This window comes from Liolophura sinensis, unplaced genomic scaffold (assembly GCF_032854445.1).
Source record: "Liolophura sinensis isolate JHLJ2023 unplaced genomic scaffold, CUHK_Ljap_v2 scaffold_14, whole genome shotgun sequence".
Lineage (NCBI taxonomy): Eukaryota > Metazoa > Mollusca > Polyplacophora > Chitonida > Chitonidae > Liolophura > Liolophura sinensis.
This window is the reverse complement of record NW_027017953.1, coordinates 23,676-42,575: the sequence shown is the minus strand read 5'-3', so window position 1 is coordinate 42,575 and position 18,900 is coordinate 23,676. Positions and strand designations below refer to the sequence as shown.

Genomic DNA, 18,900 nt, shown 5'->3' with positions numbered 1-18,900 from the left:
TATTCTGCATTTGTTCTTGTCCATTGATTTCCTATATTGATTACTGATTCATACAAAATTTCAAACATCAACAATACATAAATTTCTCCATGGATTCTAGCAAGGGCAAAGACTGGGAGTGTGACAATAACTTTGATTACCAACACGATGACGTTTCCCCACGGCAATAGTTCTACAAATAAAGAACATATCTCTTTATCTAAACTTCCCTGATTGTCGTTTCATCTAGCTATAAATCTAGTCTATGCATGAAAATGAAATATTTTGGAGTGCACCATATCAGGCATCATAACAACAATTATCATTAAAATCAACAGATGAATAACCAAAGTTTAACTGTCCTCCTCCTCCGAGCTATTGGAGCGAAACTTACTGCTTCTCTGTGCAGTTGTTAACATTATGTTGAGTTTATATCCGAACGTGCTAGCCTTCACACCGGAGGCAAGTCGATTTGTTGGCGTTTGCAGGACACAGTAATGGTGTGGGGGTGACGTGGTTAGGTAATATCCACACATGTGAACAGGTTGTTTTTTGGTGCGTTTGCAGCGTAGCAGAGACCAGAAGGCAGCCCTAAACTTGGAGGACATCAGGCTATACACGACCGGATTGGTAGCACTGTTAAAATACACCATGGCCCGAATAAAGCACAATAGATTTAGATATCCCTCAAAGCCCAAAGTTTTCATGTCGTTCAGGGGAGCGAAAATTACCCACAACACAAACACCCTCATCGGCAAAAGGCTGATGAAGAATAAAAGGATAATGGCGATGAGTAGATAGACGGAATGTCGCCGGAGTTTCAGTTTCATTAGAGCTCGCTGATCATTCCTTTGGCCAATGGCCAATACGTCCGAGGTAAGTCGAAACATAATCCTGGAATACAAAATCAAGAGGACTACCAGCGGTATGAGGAAAAACACCACAAGGAGGATAATCACATACACGTAATGCCAGGTAAGGTAGATTTTAGTTCGGCAGACTTTGACAGCAGAGCCGTCGTAAAACGTAGCGTCCTCTACCAGCGAGATCGCAGCGAAAGGGCAAGACACGAGTGCGGCTGTGATCCACAGCGTCGTCAGGATCAGGACGGTTCGCGTTCTTGAGTATAAGTACTGAGACTGTAGTGGCCGACAGATGGCGTGGTAACGTTCGAAGCTGATGGCGGCAATGGTGAGTACGGACGTCTTCTGGGCGGTGCTCTCGAGGAAAGGCACAAGTTTACCTGCGAAATAGAACAGACATAAAGTGACGGGCTAAGTCTGACGTTAAGGATACTACAACCTCTCGTGAATGAAAGGATCCCTTGCAACTACATGGGGATTCGTCCAATTCGGTGCAAAAGTGAGGTGTAACTTTTCTCGCAGAAAAACAAGGAAGTTACTTGAATATCAAGTGCAATTAGTAAAGAACATACGTGTGAAAACTCGAGTGATGCGATTTATACTTGTTTTATCAGAAGACAAAAGTAGGGTCAAAAGCAGATTTTGATATTTTAAGGCTTTGTTACCGGACAAATAAAAAAAAAACTGGGAATTGTATTGTGAAAGAGTGAAACATTATACTGTTCACACAGACATTTTAGGTTGTTGATACACCATGAATTTCTACACTGCTGTTTAGCATCTGCATAAAGTATATCATAATCTGGTTCCTTCTGGATAATGATAACTGTTTGTCCACTGTTATTACCTATCCTTCTGGCGGTTACCAAGGTTATAAACTGCTATGATTTCACTTCCAGAAGCAACAGCTCAAATAAAAAATTGTTATCCTAAAGAGAAAGGTGGAAGCTTCATGTGGAGGGGGTATGGCATAGTAGCACGCGAAGGTTAGGGAAATATATTTTTGAGATTGAAGGTGACAAATGTGCTGCATAAATAGTAAGAAAAATCAATGTGCTCTTGTAACCAAAAGGGGGTTCTAGTGTACTTACATGGAAAAATGCCAACGCCTCCAAAAAAACTGACAGTTGTCAAGCCACGCCTACTGATCATTGGTATGAGAATATAGGAACATGGTAATACATGGGTTAAATTCTCCTAACTGAAGCTATCAATCAAAACGCCTTTGAAAATGCACACTGTTAAAATGCTGCTACTGATGATCTGGTATCTTGACTGTGCCAGGGTTCTAAACCAAAAGTGATTACATTCATGAGAATGATGGCTATGTATTTTTAGGGAACCTATTCACTTTTATCCATCCACTCTCTCTCCCGCACTTCTAAAGGGTATATACGTTTGATAGTAACGCTAAGGAATAGGAACACATTCGCAGACTTTCTTTCAGGAATTATATGTATAGCTACGGAGGTATGTCATCCTGTAAAAAAATTAGTAGACTAGAAGGATATTGTTTTTTCATTTACGGCAACACTAATAATGAGTTTACTCTGAGAGTAATCTTTTATAATACATTCTTGAAAGGAATACCTTATGACAAAACACCACTGACAGACTTGCAATTTACATACACTGGATATGTAAACGTCAGTGATGGAAACTACAGGTAAAGACATAAATATACAGGATAAAAATGGAGGTAACTATACACTTGAAATGGCATAGGCGGGGGTTACAATTAAAGACGAAAATGTACAGGATAAAAATGGAGGTAACACTGGATATGTAAAGGTCAGAGTCGGGGGGAAAGGTTCAGTATTTATTTATTTATTTGATTGGTGTTTTACGCCGTACTCAAGAATATTTCACTTATACGACGGCGGCCAGCATTATGGTGGGGGGAAACCCACGACCATCCGCAGGTTGCTGGCAGACCTTCCCACTTACGGCCGGGAAATGTACATTATAAAAATACATGTAACTATACACTGGATATGTAAACGTCAGAGGCGGGGGCTACAAGTGAAGGTATAAATGTACAGGTAGAAAGGGAGGTAACTATACACTGGATATGTAAACGTCAGAGACAGAGGCTACAAGTGAAGATATAAATGTACAGGATAAAAATGAAGGTAACACATGGTATGTAAACGTCAGAGACGGGGGCAACAAGTGAAGATAAAAAAGTACAGGATAAAAGTGGAGATAACACTAGATATGTAAAGGTCAGAGGTGTTGGCTACAGGTGAAGATATAAATATACAGGATAAAAATGAAGGTAACTATACACTGGATATGCAAACGTCAGAGGCGGGGATACAAGTAAAGATATAAATGTACAGGATAAAAATGGCGGTAACTATACACTGGATATGTAAACGTCAGCGGCTGGGGCTAGATTCCATATGTCACGCCAACCTCCTCACTGCTTTTTTACCACATAACACACAACAACAAGTAATAAGAAACAAAAAACAAAAGTTAATCCAAATTTGAAAAGTCATAATCAGCTTCTTTTTTATTTTGTTTCACGATAACATTCCACGACAGGAGGCGAGCAGCACTTAATTAGCCTAGCTGATGAAGGCAATACCTTATTTTCACTTATATTACCATTTTGTTACTGCCTGACACATATGAAACACTTGCAGATTCTAAATATACTAAAATATACCATGTAAATTTTATTAAACTTGCAAAAACAAATACGGTATGTTATTTTGTGTAAATATAGACCGTATGTTGGGATTTCACCGTTTAGATTAATTCTTTAGTGTGTGTAAGAATCACTCCTATAACTAGATACTCCATAACCTTTTGGAAAGTTTACAAATATCAAGGATGACTCTAATTCTTTACTGAATTGTAGACGTATGGAACAGATATTCAAAATGTTTTGAGATCATTGCCATTGTATGGGAATTTCCAGTAATCCAGTTGTTTAGGAGCAATAAACGAACCCCTTTAGAAAATTATCCAAACATGTCCGATCGATTCCGACCATTCTGAGCCGATTTGTCCCGCTTTATCCCACTTAGACTTGACATTTTCGTCTCTCTTATGGCTGAGCCTTAAACATGCCTCAAAGTGTGCTTTGTGATTCACGTTATTCATTCTATGAATGTAATAGTCAAATCGCCAGCAATACATGTCAACTGTCTAGACCACTCTGGTATTTGGTGCCTGACTCTGAGATCGCTGGTTCGAAACCCACGGTGGTCTCAGCAAAATTTCAGCACTAGAATGTGTGCTATATTAATTCACTTTCTAAATGACATCTGTACCTATGAGACTGTCCTCAGACGTTGGAATAGCCTGGGTTAGAGGCGCAGACAACTTAAAGAAGCCATTGATAAATAAGACGTTTCCGATTTCCGTGAAATATTGTGACAGCTACGATACTGAGCGAGAAGTTATACAGGTTACAGAAAGACAGTTCTACCACTTTAGTGTGCGTGATAAATAGTGGTAGGCCTAACTGGTTACAGGAAGGCAGTTCTGCAACTTTAATGTATGCGACGTATAGTGGAAACAGGTTGCAAAACCCACTTTGCTATTAATGTAGATGGAAATATATCGAGCTGAGCAGAATTTACGTCTGGAAATGGATAAATAACCATTCTGGGTAATCGCGACAGGCTAAACCGCCATAGCCATTTCTTCTCCAACGCACTTGGTTCTTTATGATTTAATGCATCGACAGGTAAAACTAAAATAGGGCAAGCGCTTGTCATAAGCGGTGTCCAGACGCTGTTACATCTCAAATGTTACAAATTGCAAAGAAATAGCGCACATCCCGAGCCCAATAAATCAGTCTCTAATCTGGAAATATCTCACCATCATCGGATACTCCATCTTAGATAAACCGGAAACACATTTCGCGTCCCTGGTACCCTAAGCTCTTTAGTCTATTTGACAAGAAAGGAAAACAGCGATCCAGTGATATCAGTAAGTATACAAATAATTTGCTTTCTACATTTGAGAGTTTGGATTACCGGCAACAGCGATATCTGAGTAGAGGCCCATTTGCATCTAAAAATACGATTAGATAAGACAACCTGTCATCGCAAAATAGTGATATGGTTCTGGTGTCTTGGTGAATCTATATGGCCATTTATCGTGACGGTCCAAGTGGTTACAGATGGTTCTGGTGTCTTGGTGAATCTGTATGGCCATTTATCGTGACAGTCGGAGTGGTCACAGATGGTTCTGGTGTCTTGGTGAATCTATATGGCCATTTATCGTGACGGTCCGAGTGATTGCAAATGGTTCTGGTGTCTTGGTGAATCTATATGGCCATTTATCGTGACGGTCCGAGTGGTCACAGATGGTTCTGGTGTCTTGGTGAATCTATATGGCCATTTATCGTGACGGTCCGAGTGATTGCAGATGGTTCTGGTGTCTTGAGGAATCTATATGGCCATTTACTGTGGCGGTCCGAGTGATTGCAGATGGTTCTGGTGTCTTGAGGAATCTATATGGCCATTTATCGTGACGGTCCGAGTGATTGCAGATGGTCCTGGTGTCTTGGTGAATCTATATGGCCATTTACTGTGGCGGTCCGAGTGATCATAAGAATCTGTGCGTTTGATATCGCTCAATCACGTGACCAAGGTTGTTAAATAGGAGAGCAGAAAGAGTCGATGGGCCAGTTTAGCTGTGATTACAAACGATTCCTTGAGTTTGCATGGGAATAAATCTGCTTTGATTGACCACGATTAAAATACTGCCACGAATTCCTGAGGTCTATGTTAATTGTGTATATACGTCTGTTCTTTTAAAGAAATCTAAGACAGGAATAAACTAAGAGCTTTACATGCGTAAAATCTGAACTAGCTTTAGAGTCCTTAAAGACCTTCTGGTGTTAATGCCGAGGACAGTCACATTACGTGTCCAGTACAAGCGGTATAGGCCTACATCGCAGAGATGTACACCACTGAACATTTGTTGAGACAAATATATGCATACGTCTTTTCTCATCTATAACCAGCACTCCGATCCCAGCCAATGAACGATATCGCTGCCATTGTACGGAATTTCTCTTAGCGATTGTTCGGCTGAGTGGTTGTATTTCTTTCTCTTTCATCTGTGGTTTGCAACTGCCTACATGAAAGGACAGAGTCTCAAACCCTAACAACCCAGTTGCGATTAGTATAAAATCTATAGGCCTACAAATGTTTGGAATGATAGATGTGGGTTTAATCCGCGTGCTATTTAGTGACATGTACGGTTCTCAATTATAAAGTAATGGCGCACTGTAACAATGGGTCACGAACAATGTGCGATGTAGTCCGCAAATGTTTTTTATAGAAATAAAGACACACCACATTGCTCACAGAAAAGAAGTTCATTCTGTAGTCATCATTTTTCACTCAGATAAAATTGAGAAGAAAGGAAAACTAACAAACTGTATACATTAGACATGTTTAACACCATTAGCAAACTGCAAGCATTGTACATTTTATACACCATTAGCAAACTGTAGGCATTGTGCATGTTTTACATCATTAGCAAACTGTAGACATTTTATATGTTGGACACAATTAGCAAACTGTGGGCATTGTGCCTGTTATACACATTTAACAAACTGTATTACATTGTAATATTATACACCATTAGCAAACTGTAGGCATTGTGCCTGTTATACACCATTAGCAAACTGTAATACATTGTAATGTTATACACCTTTAGCAAACTGTAATACATTGTAATGTTATACACCTCTAGCAAACTACAGGCACTTTGTGATGAGGACCACGCCGGCAACTGACAATGAGCACCAGACAAGCAACTGATGATTAGCACCAGACATTTAATTGACGATCAGCACCAGACAAGCAGTTAACGATCAGAACCAGACAAGCAATTGACAGAATAACTAAATTTTACGGTTTTTGCATCAACACACAGTGCACTAGTGATTATTGCAAAAGGCAAATCACGTAAATAGACAAGTACTGTAGGTGTTAGTCACTGAATTTTAATTATCTAGGTACTTCAATCCTGTAATGAAAACGAGATTTTCATCAGCAAAATCTTTGGTTTATTACAAGCCTAGTATTTGCATCTAGCCAGAAAACGCGAAGACTGGTATATTCATCCCATGATATAATCAAGCTAACAGATCATATCACGCTAAATGACATAAAATCCTTTAAGGTTAAACTAGCGTATTGATTTTCCTTACTATTTATGTAGTGAATTTGTCAAATTCATCTTCAAATCGCGTGATACCAGGCCATACCTCCACATTAAGCTTGGATTTTTCTCTACAACATACCAAAAAATCAAAATGGCATGACCACCAATTTTTGGAACTTGGTTTGCTGGAAGTACAGTCATGCCATTTTGTTACATTGGTAACCTCCGCTGGGGTGGGAAGAATCACTGGGCAAAAAGCTTTCAGCTCTATCTAAAACAGACAAAAATGTCTGATTACCAGTATTTATTTTACCAGTACCATTTAGAGCTTCTTAACTCTTCAGCTCGGAGGTAAATGTTGGGCCGAATTGTGCATATGTAACCTTAACCAGCTACGCCTGCTTGTTCTAACAATACTCTGTGGGTATCCTGATGCACTATAGCTCAGGTAGATTGTTTGGAGTGAAGAGGCGTGGGGCTGTAATTTAAGCGATCCTCTCCAGCCTTGTTAAACCAGCCATCACTGCGCACAATCCAATAGCGATATGGTTCAGTAATTCCCAGCATTGTCCCCGAATGTTCACATCGCGAATGTCGCATTTATTCCCGTCTGATCCTTTAAATCACCCCATCCCCCAACATTATGCGTCCACCAATCCTTCCACAACCACAAAGTTACGCTTACAATACGCTATCACCAAGTTGATCTCATGTGTTCATGAAGGCACGCAAAGAATGCTGCGTTATGTAGTCCAATCAAGTGTGGCTAAACCTAGTTCAGTATTATTTTTGTCACCATAAATCACTTTGGACATTTTTCCTCCACGCCATCAGCACATAACAGCCTGAAGGTGTTAATTTATTCAGTACTCTGTTTCTTGTGTAGTTGTATTTACTTATTTATTTATTTTTACTCCATTACTTATCATCAATAAAGATGATAATATAGCTGTCAGGGAGAGTGATGTCAGAATTCAAGAGGGCATTTCCAGTGCAGATGACGCCACATCCAGATTCATCAATACACCCCGTTCATTCTACTATTTCAGGAATCTAGTCCCATGTTGACATTCATTCTAAACCTGTCTGTCATATATGGTGAATTATAGATCTTTCTAGGACAAGGACCACATCTTTCTAGTGTGTTATACTAGAAGGTTTATAGATAGTTCTAGCGTCTTTGATCCATAACGCAAGGACAAGGCTTTTAGATCTATCTAGAGTGTATGATCCATAAAGCAAGGCTTATAGTTCTTTCCCCTGTGTGTTCAATAAATATAATGCAAGATCAAAGCTTATAGATCTTTCTCCCCTGACTGTGCCTGGTTTCCACCCACCATTATGGCGGCTGTCGTATAAGTGAAATGTTCTTGAGTACACCAATCAAATAAATAAATAAATAAATAAATATAGACCTTTCCATTGTGTAAGATCCATAACGCAAAGTCTAGGCTTATATATCTATCTAGTGTTTTTAACCCATAACCCAAAGACAAAGCTTATAGATCTTTCTCGTGTGTATTCTAATCCAAAACGCCAGATCTGTGTTTGTCCGTAACGCAAGGTCAAGGCTTATAGATCTTCCTACTGTGTTTGATCCATAAGGCAAGAATAAGACTTATAGATCTTTTTAGTGTGTTTGATCCATAACGACAGGGCAAAACGTACTAATCCTTCTAGTGTGTCTTCCAATCCATAACGCAATGACAAGGCTTACATGTCTTTCTAGTGTGTGTTGGAATCCGTATTGCACGGTCAAGATTTAAAGATCCTTCTAGTGTGTTTGATCCATGACACAAGGACATTTCCAAAACAACGTTTAACATTAGCTTCCAAAGTCAAAAGTAAGAAATTATACAAATAGAAAATAAAGCCGGTAACACACAAGTCAGAAGCAGTCATCAGTTTAAAATGATGCTGGACAGAGAGTGGATATTTCAGGCATGAATTCCATATCAAAGTTCAAATTCGTAGTACATAATTACAGTTACAGGTTACAGGTCAAATAACAATTTGAAAAGGTATCTCAGTCGCGCTTTGATTGCAACTGTTCACAAAGGCATCATGCAGATGTAATGAGCATGGCTACCTCTGCGGCCTCTAGCTCCAGATCAAGGGGTATTAGATACAGTTTACCTTAGGCTGATAGTTCTTTCTCGTGTATGTTCGAATCCATATCGCAAGGTAAAGGTTTATTGATCTTCCTAATGCAAGGAGAAAGTTTATAGATCCTTCTAGTCTGCTTGATCCATAATACAAGGACAAGGTTTATATATCTTTCTACTGTGTTAGATCTATAACACAAGGAGAACGCTTGTAGATCTTTCTAGTGGGTTTGATCCATAACGCAAGGACACAACGTGTAGATATTTCTAGTGTGTTTGAACTATAACACAAGGACAAGGCCTATAGATCTTTCCAGTGTGTTTGATCCATAACACAAGGAGAAGGTTTATGGATGTTTCTACTGTGTTTGATCCATAACACAAGGACAAGGCTTATAGATCTTTCCAGTGTGTCTCATCTATAACGCAAGGACAAAAGTTGTTGATCTTTCTAGTGTGTGTTCGAATCCATAACAGAACGAAAACAGTTATAGATCCTTCCAGTGTGTTTGATTCATAACACAAGGACAATGCTTATAGATGTTTCTAGTGTGTTTGAACCATAACAGAAAGACAAGGTTCATAGATCTTTCCAGTGTGTTTGATCCATAACGCAAGGAGAAGGTTTATAGATCTTTCCAGTGTGTTTGATCCATAAGACAAGGAGAAGGCTGATAGATCTTTCCAGTGTGTTTGATCCATAACGCAAGGACATAAGTTATTGATATTTCTAGTGTGTTCGAATCCATAACACAAGGGCAAGGTTTATAGATCTTTCCAGTTTGATTGATTCATAACACAAGGGCAAGACTTATAGATCTTTCTAGTGTGTTTGATAAATAACACAAGAACTAGGCTTACAGATCATTCCAGAGCGTTTGATCAATAAACGCAAGGACAAGGCTTATAGATCTTTAGTGTGTTTGATCCATAACACAAGGACAAGCCTTACAGATATTTCCAGTGCGTTTGATCCATAACGTAAGAAGACGGTTTATAAATCTTTTCAGTGTGTTTGATCCATAAGACAAGGAGAAGGCTGATAGATCTTTCCAGTGTGTTTGATCTATAACTCAAGGACAAGAGTTGTTGATCTTTCTAGCGTGTGTTCGAAGCCATAACAGCAGGACAAGGGTTATAGATCTTTCCAGTGTGTTTGATTCATAACACAAGGACAAGGCTTAAAGATCTTTCTAGTGTGTTTGATCCATAACACAAGGACAAAACTTGTTGATCTTTCTAGTGTGTTTGATAAATAACACAATAACTAGTCTTACGGACCTTTCTAGTGAGTTTGATCAATAAACGCAAGGACAAGGCTTACAGATCTTTTTAGTGTATTTGATCCACAAGGCAAGGTGAAGGCTAATAGATCCTTTTGGAGTATTTTATCCATAAAACAAGGATAAATATAAGCGTCATGTCCGACATTCATAGACCATACGTAGTCCGTAAAGGGCATTACGTTTAACACTGGATCCCAAGGACAAAAGTATGTAAAAAATTATAGAAATAAGAAGATAAAGCCGGTAACACACAAGACAGAAGCGGTCATCAGTTTTCAATGACGCCGGGCAGAGAGTGGATATTTCAGGCATGAATTCCATATCAAAGTTCAAATTCGTAGTCTATGAATGAGTTACAGGTCAAATAACAATTTGACAAGGTATCTCAGTCGCGCTTTGATTGCAACTGTTCACAAAGGCATCATGCAGATGTAATGAGCATGGCTGCCTGTACGGCCCCTAGCCCCAGGTTAAGCGGTATTAGATACAGTTTACATCAGGCTGATAGCTCTTTCTCGTGTATGTTAGAATCCATATCGCAAGGTCAAGATTTGTTGATCTTTCTAGTGTGTTAAAACCATAACACAAGGACAAGGCTTGTAGATCTTTTCAGTGATCCATAAAGGCAAGATTAAGATTTCTGTATCTCTCTTGTGTATTTAATCCATAACGTAAGGACAAGGTTTATAGATCTTTCCAGTGTGTTTGATCTATAGCGCAAGGGTAAAAGTTGTTGATCTTTCTAGTGTGTGTTCGAATCCATAGCACAAGGACAAGGCTGATAGAGCTTTCTGGCTTGTTTGATCCATAGCAGAAGGACAAGGTTTATAGATCTTTCTAGTATGTTCGATCCATAACACAAGGACAAGGCTGATAGGGCTTTCTGGTCTGTTTGATCCATACCAGAAGGACAAAGTTTATAGATCTTTCTAATATGTTTGATCCATAACTCAAAGACAAGGCTGATAGAGCTTTCTGGTCTGTTTGATCCATAACACAAGGACAAGGTGTATAGATCTTTCTAGTATGTTCGATCCATAACAACAGGACAAGGCTTATAAAAGTTTCTGCTGTGTTTAATCCATAACACAGGGACAAGTGCGTTTGATCCATAAAGGCAAGGAAAAGACCGCTATGTCTCTGTTGTGTCTTTAATCCATAACGCAAGGACAAAGCTTGTAGATCTTTCTAGTGTGTTTGAAATATGACACAAGGACAAGACTAATGGATCTTTCCAGTGTGTTTGGTAGGAGAGGAGAAGGTTTATAGATCTTTCTACTGTGTTTGATCCATAACACAAGGACAAGGCTTATAGATCTTTCTAGTGTGTTTGATAAATAACGCAAGGATAAGGTTTATAGATGTTCTTAGTGTGTTTGATTCATAAGACAAGGAGAAGGCTGATAGATTTTTCCAGTATATTTGATTTATAACGCAAGGACAAAACGTGTAGATTTTTCTAGTGTATTTGAACCATAACACAGGGACAAGGCTTATAGATCTTTCCAGTGTGTTTGATCCATAACGCAAGGATAAGGTTTATAGATGTTTCCAGTGTGTTTGATCCATAAGACAAGGACAAGGCTGATAGATCTTTCCAGTGTGTTTGATCTATAACAGAAGGACAAAAGTTGTAGATCTTTCTAGTGTGTGTTCGAATCCATAACATAAGGACAAGGGTTATAGATTTTTCCATTTTCCAGTGTGCTTGATTCATAACACAAGGACAAGGCTTATAGAGCTTTCTGGTGTGTTTAATCCATAACACAAGGACAAGACTTGTAGATCTTTCTAGTGTGTTTGAACCATAACACAAGGACAAGGCTTGTAGATCTTTTCAGTGTGTTTGATCCATAACACAAGGAGAAGGGTGATAGATCTTTCTAGTGGGTTTCATCCATAACACAAGACCTCTAGATTTTTCCAATGTGATTGATCCATAACGCAAGGGCATCTTTCCAGTGTGTTTGATCTTTAAAGCAAGGACAAAAATAATTGATCTTTCTGGTGCGAATGGATAACGAAAGGACCACGGCCTATAGGCCTATCTAGTGTGTGTTCGGATCCATAGCGCAAGGACAGGGACTATAGATGTTATTGGTATGTTTCATCCATAAGACGAGGACAGGACATCTAGGTCTTGTTAGTGTGAGTGATCCATGACGCATAGACAAAATTAATTGATCTTTCTAGTGTGTGTTCGAATCCATAACGCCAGGACAAGGCTTATAGATCTTTCTAGCGTGTTTAGTGCATGACACAAGGACAAAACTTAAAAGGTATTTCTAGTATGTGTTCTAGTGTGAATTCAAACGCAAGGGCAAGGCAAAGATTTTTAAATTGTGGTAAAACCGTGACTGATAAAATATTAACAAAATTTCTCCAGATGGGATACAATTTGCATTACACTATAATAAACATAAACATTTACAAGAATTTATAACAATGTTTTAAAAACCCGCGCCCATAAATTTAAAAGAATGACCACTGCCATTTAGAATAAGAACGTTTCGGTCTAAGAGTAAGAAAGCTATATGATTTATTTATTTATTTGATTGGTGTTTTACGCCGTACTCAAGAATATTTCACTTATACGACGGCGGACAGAATTAAAGTGGGAAGAAACCCGGCATAGCCAGAGGGAAACCCACGACCACAATCATGGAACATGATATAGGGTGGGCGATATTACTGTGACATGACATTTGATGTACAGTGGACGGGCGATATCAGTGACAGAGCATGCTGTAGGGATGGACAATATCACTGTGACATGGAGCATAACATAGGATTGGCGATGTTGCGGTGGTATGGACCATAATAGACAATATCACGTTGACTTAAAGCATCATGTTGCGTGGACCATATCACTGTGACATTGAGCATGGTGTGGGGTGGGAGATATAAAAGTTTTATATAAATTTTCTCATTTAGTATGTATACAAAGTACATACTGTTTGCGTAGCGGTTACATCTCTTCATAGTTTGTTGAGAGGAGTTGCAACTAATGGGAACAAAAATTTTCACATCTTTGAAATAAAGAATGGAGGAGGCAGAAGCCGTATATTTTAAATCTGCCAGTATAATTAAGGATGGCTTTAAAGATATCATCACATCTATTTTCATTACTTTGTTTTTTTGCATGTTTGCTATATACTCACACATTGCGGTTCCTAGATACCAACGGTCCTTGGCATAAAACTCCAGGAGGGCAGATGGCTGACATATCACCAGCACCAGCAGGTCCGCAATACTCAGGCTGGCGAAGAAAAAGTTGTTGGGAACTCTCATCGTTCTGATTCTAACCACTATAATAGTGACCATGGCGTTTCCTGTCACACCAATGATGAAGAGAATCACATTGACGAGGGTCACCCATGTTACGATGTACGCGGGGGTGCTGATGTCCGCCGCGGGACCCTGTTCGTGGGTAATGTTCGGGCTAGACATCAGCACGACCTGGTCAGTGAGCGCAATTTTCAAACTGATATTACTGAACACTTCCTTGTTGTGAACCAACTTACAGGTCACGTGCACCTCCCAGCACCGATCAACACTGTCCGGTTATCCTAGGCCGAATAGCCGAGGTCTTTGGCACAGAGGTTAATCCAGAGAGATCTGTATATCTGTGTGATTGTAAGGTATGAATCGATGGTAAGGGATGGCTGAACGTCCGCCGCCGCCATTCGCGAACATCCATCTGCACACAGTCTGGTGGCTACAGCTGGAGAAATGCTCAACCCTGAATTCACCTCACCACAGCTTGCTGTTTCGCGTCATGTGATTAGCGGGGAAGCCTGTGCGGGAAAGCTTGCATGCGACTTATCTGCCTGGGCAGCGTGATCACGGATTCCAATCCACTGTAAAAGGTTCGTGATCAATGCACCACCCCACGGTAGCACAACACCTGTCCACTCCTTAACGGGTATGCATAGGAAACTGAAACATTTAGACACATCACAATACAATTGTTGTTCAAGAACAAACTCAAAGGTTGTTCATCTATGAGTGAGTGTGTCGTGTTTTTATGTTTTTGGGAAATAGGTTTGCTACGTTGATGGTCATGTTAGATGATTTTGTCGTTTTTCTGTGAAGTCCTGGACGTTGTTGTTACAGTTGTCGCCGTGTGCGTATATCAGTAATTGCGTCAGTTGTCGCCTTCTTGTGAGTACATCAGTAATTATTACACTTGTGGGCTTTTTGTGAGTACATCAGTAATTGTTATATTTGTCGCCTTGTTGAGTACATCAGTAATTGTTACAGTTGTGGGCTCTTTATGAGTACATCAGCAATTGTCCTTGTTGTGGCCTTGTTGTGAGAACATCAGGAATTGTTACAGTTGTCGCCTTTTTGGGTATACATCAGTAATTCTTACAGTTGTGGGCTTTTTGTGTGTACATCAGTAATTATCTCAGTTCTCACCTTGAGTACATTAGCAATTGTCCTATTTGTCGCCTTGTTGTGAAGCATCAGTAATTGTTATATTTGTCGCCTTGCTGTGAGTACATCAGTAATTGTTACAATTGTCACAAGGTGACAACTGTAACAATTACTTATGTATTCACAACAAGGCGACAAATATAACAATTACTGATATTTTCACAAAGCGACAACTGTAGCAAGTACTGATGTATTCACAAAAAGGCGACAAATATAACAATTACTGATGTTTTCACAACAAGGCGACAACTAGGACAATTACCGGTGTACTTACAACAAGGCGACAACTGTAACAATTACTGATGTACTCACAAAAATCCCACAACTGTAACAATTACTGATGTACTGACAACAAGGCGACAACTGACGCAATTACTGATATACGCACAAGGTGACAACTGTAAGAATTACTGATGTATTCACAATAAGGTCAGAACTGAGACAATTACTGATGATTTCACAACAAGGCGACTAGGACAATTACTGATGTACTCACAACAAGGTGAGAACTGAGACAATTACTGATGTACACACAACAAGGCGACAACGGTGACAATTACTGATGTACTCATAACAAGGCGACAACGGTGACAATTACTGATGTACTCACAACAAGGCGAGAAGGTATTCACAATAAGGTCAGAACTGAGACAATTACTGATGATTTCACAACAAGGCGACTAGGACAATTACTGATGTACTCACAACAAGGTGAGAACTGAGACAATTACTGATGTACACACAACAAGGCGACAACGGTGACAATTACTGATGTACTCATAACAAGGCGACAACGGTGACAATTACTGATGTACTCACAACAAGGCGAGAACGGTGACAATTACTGATGTACACGCAAAAGGGCGACAACTGAGACAATTACTGATGCACTCACCACAAGACGATTACTCACAATGCGATGGTTTGTGATAATTACTGATGTACTCACAACAAGGCGACAACTCTGACAATCACTGATGTACACACAACAAGGGCACAACTCGAAAATTACTGATGTGCTTACGAGAAAAGGTTCTACTGTGATAACTGGTAATGAATTTACAAGGCAACAAATGTGAAAATTAGTGATGCAATCGGAACAAAGCGAGAATGGCGACAAGTGCTGATGTACTTACAACAAGGCGGCGACTCTGACAATTATTGATGCACACACAAGGGATCTACTGTAACAATCATTGATGTACACACAACATGGCGGCAACTGTGACAATTATTGATGTACACACACGGGATCTACTGTAACAATCACTGATGTACACACAACAATGCGGCAATCCTGACAATTATTGATGTGCACACAAGGGATCTTCTGTAACAATCATACATGCGCTAGACAAAGAAATAATAATACGCAGATCGAAATTGTTTCTTAATACATGTCGAGAGAAATTGTTAAAATTGAACAAAGACAAGTATGAATTTGTGAAATCTGAAATAAAATATTTTGGTGTAGTAATTAGTAAAGGTGGTTACAGAGTACATCCAGATACAACTTCCTCGATCAGTGACATGAGTAGTCCTCGTTTAAAGGAAGATGTCATGAATTTTCTTGGAATGTTGACTTTTGTGAGTAAATTCATACCAAATTTTTCAGAACAAACAACAGGGTTTCGTGAGTTATTGAAGAAAGACAGCGCATTTTTTGGAAAGCTAACCATGAACAAATTTTTCAAAAGTTGAAAGCATTGTTAATTCTTTGATCTTAAGCCAGTAAAGATTTCGTGCGACTCATCTCAACATGAGCTAGGTGCTGCTTTGCTCCAAAATGGACATTCTGTATCCTATGCTGCAAGGACATTAACAACAGCTGGGAGAAACTACTCACAGACTGAAAAAAGAATTACTTTCCATAGTGTTTGCTGCAGAACGTTCTCACCAACATGTATGTGCAGAAAATGTGTTGTTGAGATTGATCACAAGCTATTAAATTTTTCTTCAGCAAACCACTAAGGTGTGTACATCCTAGAAAAGATGTTACGTTTAGAGCGTTACGATTTTGTGTATGAATGGATAGAAGGGAAGAAACTGTTCATAGCTGATGCTTTATCTCGTTCACCAGAGCCACACAGTCAGGTGAATGAAAGTATGCGTGCTGAACAACAGTATTATATCAGCAAGTTATCACTCTTATATAACTCAAGCATGCTAAATAAGTTGAAATAAGTTAAGAATTGAAGAAAATAATTGCCTCAATGGCCTAATGGCCAAAGTGCAATACCAAAGTCTGTTCATAAATACTAGAACACAAGGCATGAATTATGACTTAATTATGAAAGGTAGTAGATTGTTAACCCCCGACTCATGGCATCCAGAGATGTTAAAACGTGCCCACGGAGGACACCATGGTATTGGGAAATTGATAAACGTATCAAGGGATAAATCCTGAATGTTTTGAATTGATATGGATTTTGTCAAATAAACTGTGTTAAATTGTGAAAAATGCCAGAAGTACCAGTCAAAGCATGTAAAAGAACCGCTGTTTTTACATAATCGACCAAATAATCCTTGATTGTAATTAGGGTGTGATGTATTTCAGTTTCATGGTTCAGATTATTTTTCAGTTGTTTTGTGTGTGCAGTCTGTCTAGAATTTTGTGAAGAATATCAGTCACGTAACATGGGATATCAGTCACGTAACATGGGATATCAGTCATGTAACATGGGATATCAGTCATGTCACTTGGGATATCAGTCATGTAACATGGGATATCAGTCATGTAACATGGGATATCAGTCATGTCACTTGGGATATCAGTCATGTAACATGGGATATCAGTCATGTAACATGGGATATCAGTCATGTCACTTGGGATATCAGTCATGTAACTTGGGATATCAGTCATGTCACTTGGGATATCTGTCATGTCACTTGGGATATCAGTCATGTAACATGGAATATCAGTCATGTCACTTGGGATATCAGTCATGTCACTTGGGATATCAGTCATGTCACTTGGGATATCAGTCATGTAACATGGGCTATCAGTTATGTATTTTCAAGCCCCTATTGCCCTCATCCCAACGGATTTGCTGAACGTTATGTAGATGTTGTCAAAATTGTCCTTAGAAAAGCAAAGAGGAAAGTAGAGCTCCATACTTGCATTTCTTAATTACAGATTCCTGTAATATGTGATTTATGTCCAACCGATTGACTGGGGTCTAAATTCCTATATAATCTGGTACAAGGAGAAATGATTTGGCTTAATAATAATTTCGCATGCAAAATAAAAAATCTATTGAAAAATGGCCTGGAAGAAAGTATTTAAATCTAAAATTCGACCACAGTTTCCAAAAAACACGAAAGAATTACATATAAACCGTCTTTTTACAAGAACATAAAATATGTGATGTAGGAAGCTCCTCAATTTTAATCCGTGGCCACTAGAAGTTTGTACGAAGCACTAAAGTAAACAGACAGTTACAAACAGGTTAATAAACTTGATGTCAGAAGTATATACCAGAAAATTAGGGGGGGGGGGGGGCAGGATCATACAGGATAATGTAGAAGTTCAAATAAACGAACTTTAAATGTAAGATATATTTTTGATATGATGTGATATCCTATTTTTAAGAACTAGACATGCTGAGTTTATCAAACAGATAGGAAATCTAAGAGAGAAAAAATAAAAACCTACAACAGCAATAATAATAACTATAATAAAAGTAAGTACACAAACAAACCTATTCCCTAGTTTACTTCAAAATTGGACATTCAATTCTTTACAACAAGGGATCTATTAGACAAGCGAACAAACTTCTACCATGACGTATATCTGCAAAATAAAACAACAGGATGTCAAGCAAAATATACTATCCAAAAAAAGAAACGCATAACCCGGTTTTTTGCGGAGGTGATGCAGTCTTTTCAATTATGCATAACTAAATAAGAATTGCTGTTCTGCAAATACTTTTTACTCAGATTAAGGAAGGGTCCATATCTAGACAACAAGGTCATCAACTTGAGGTAAGACACTCACAATGAGTCTCCCACTTGAGTGGAATGTCAGTATCTGTTGTGACCACCACGGGCACGAATAACAGTTCTGACACGCCTTGTCATGGACTG

The 18,900-nt window shown here is 39.0% G+C and overlaps 1 protein-coding gene across 1 annotated transcript; it reads right to left on the bottom strand.

Annotated features, from left to right (window-relative positions):
• Window positions 1-332: 332 nt before the first annotated feature.
• LOC135481262 (QRFP-like peptide receptor) lies at window positions 333-13,665 on the bottom strand. The gene is made up of 2 exons (XM_064761110.1): window positions 13,536-13,665; window positions 333-1,222 (listed from the first exon to the last, which is right to left on the bottom strand). The coding sequence occupies exons 1-2, from the start codon at window positions 13,663-13,665 to the stop codon at window positions 333-335; spliced, it is 1,020 nt and encodes a 339-aa protein (XP_064617180.1).
• Window positions 13,666-18,900: the final 5,235 nt, after the last annotated feature.

Coding starts and splice junctions, on each gene's coding strand:
- LOC135481262 (XM_064761110.1), bottom strand. CDS start 13,665: ATGAGAGTTCCCAACAACTTTTTCTTCGCCAGCCTGAGTATTGCGGAC. Junction 1,223..13,535: donor GTATCTAGGAACCGCAATGT/GTGAGTATATAG, acceptor TCTATTTCGCAG/GTAAACTTGTGCCTTTCCTC.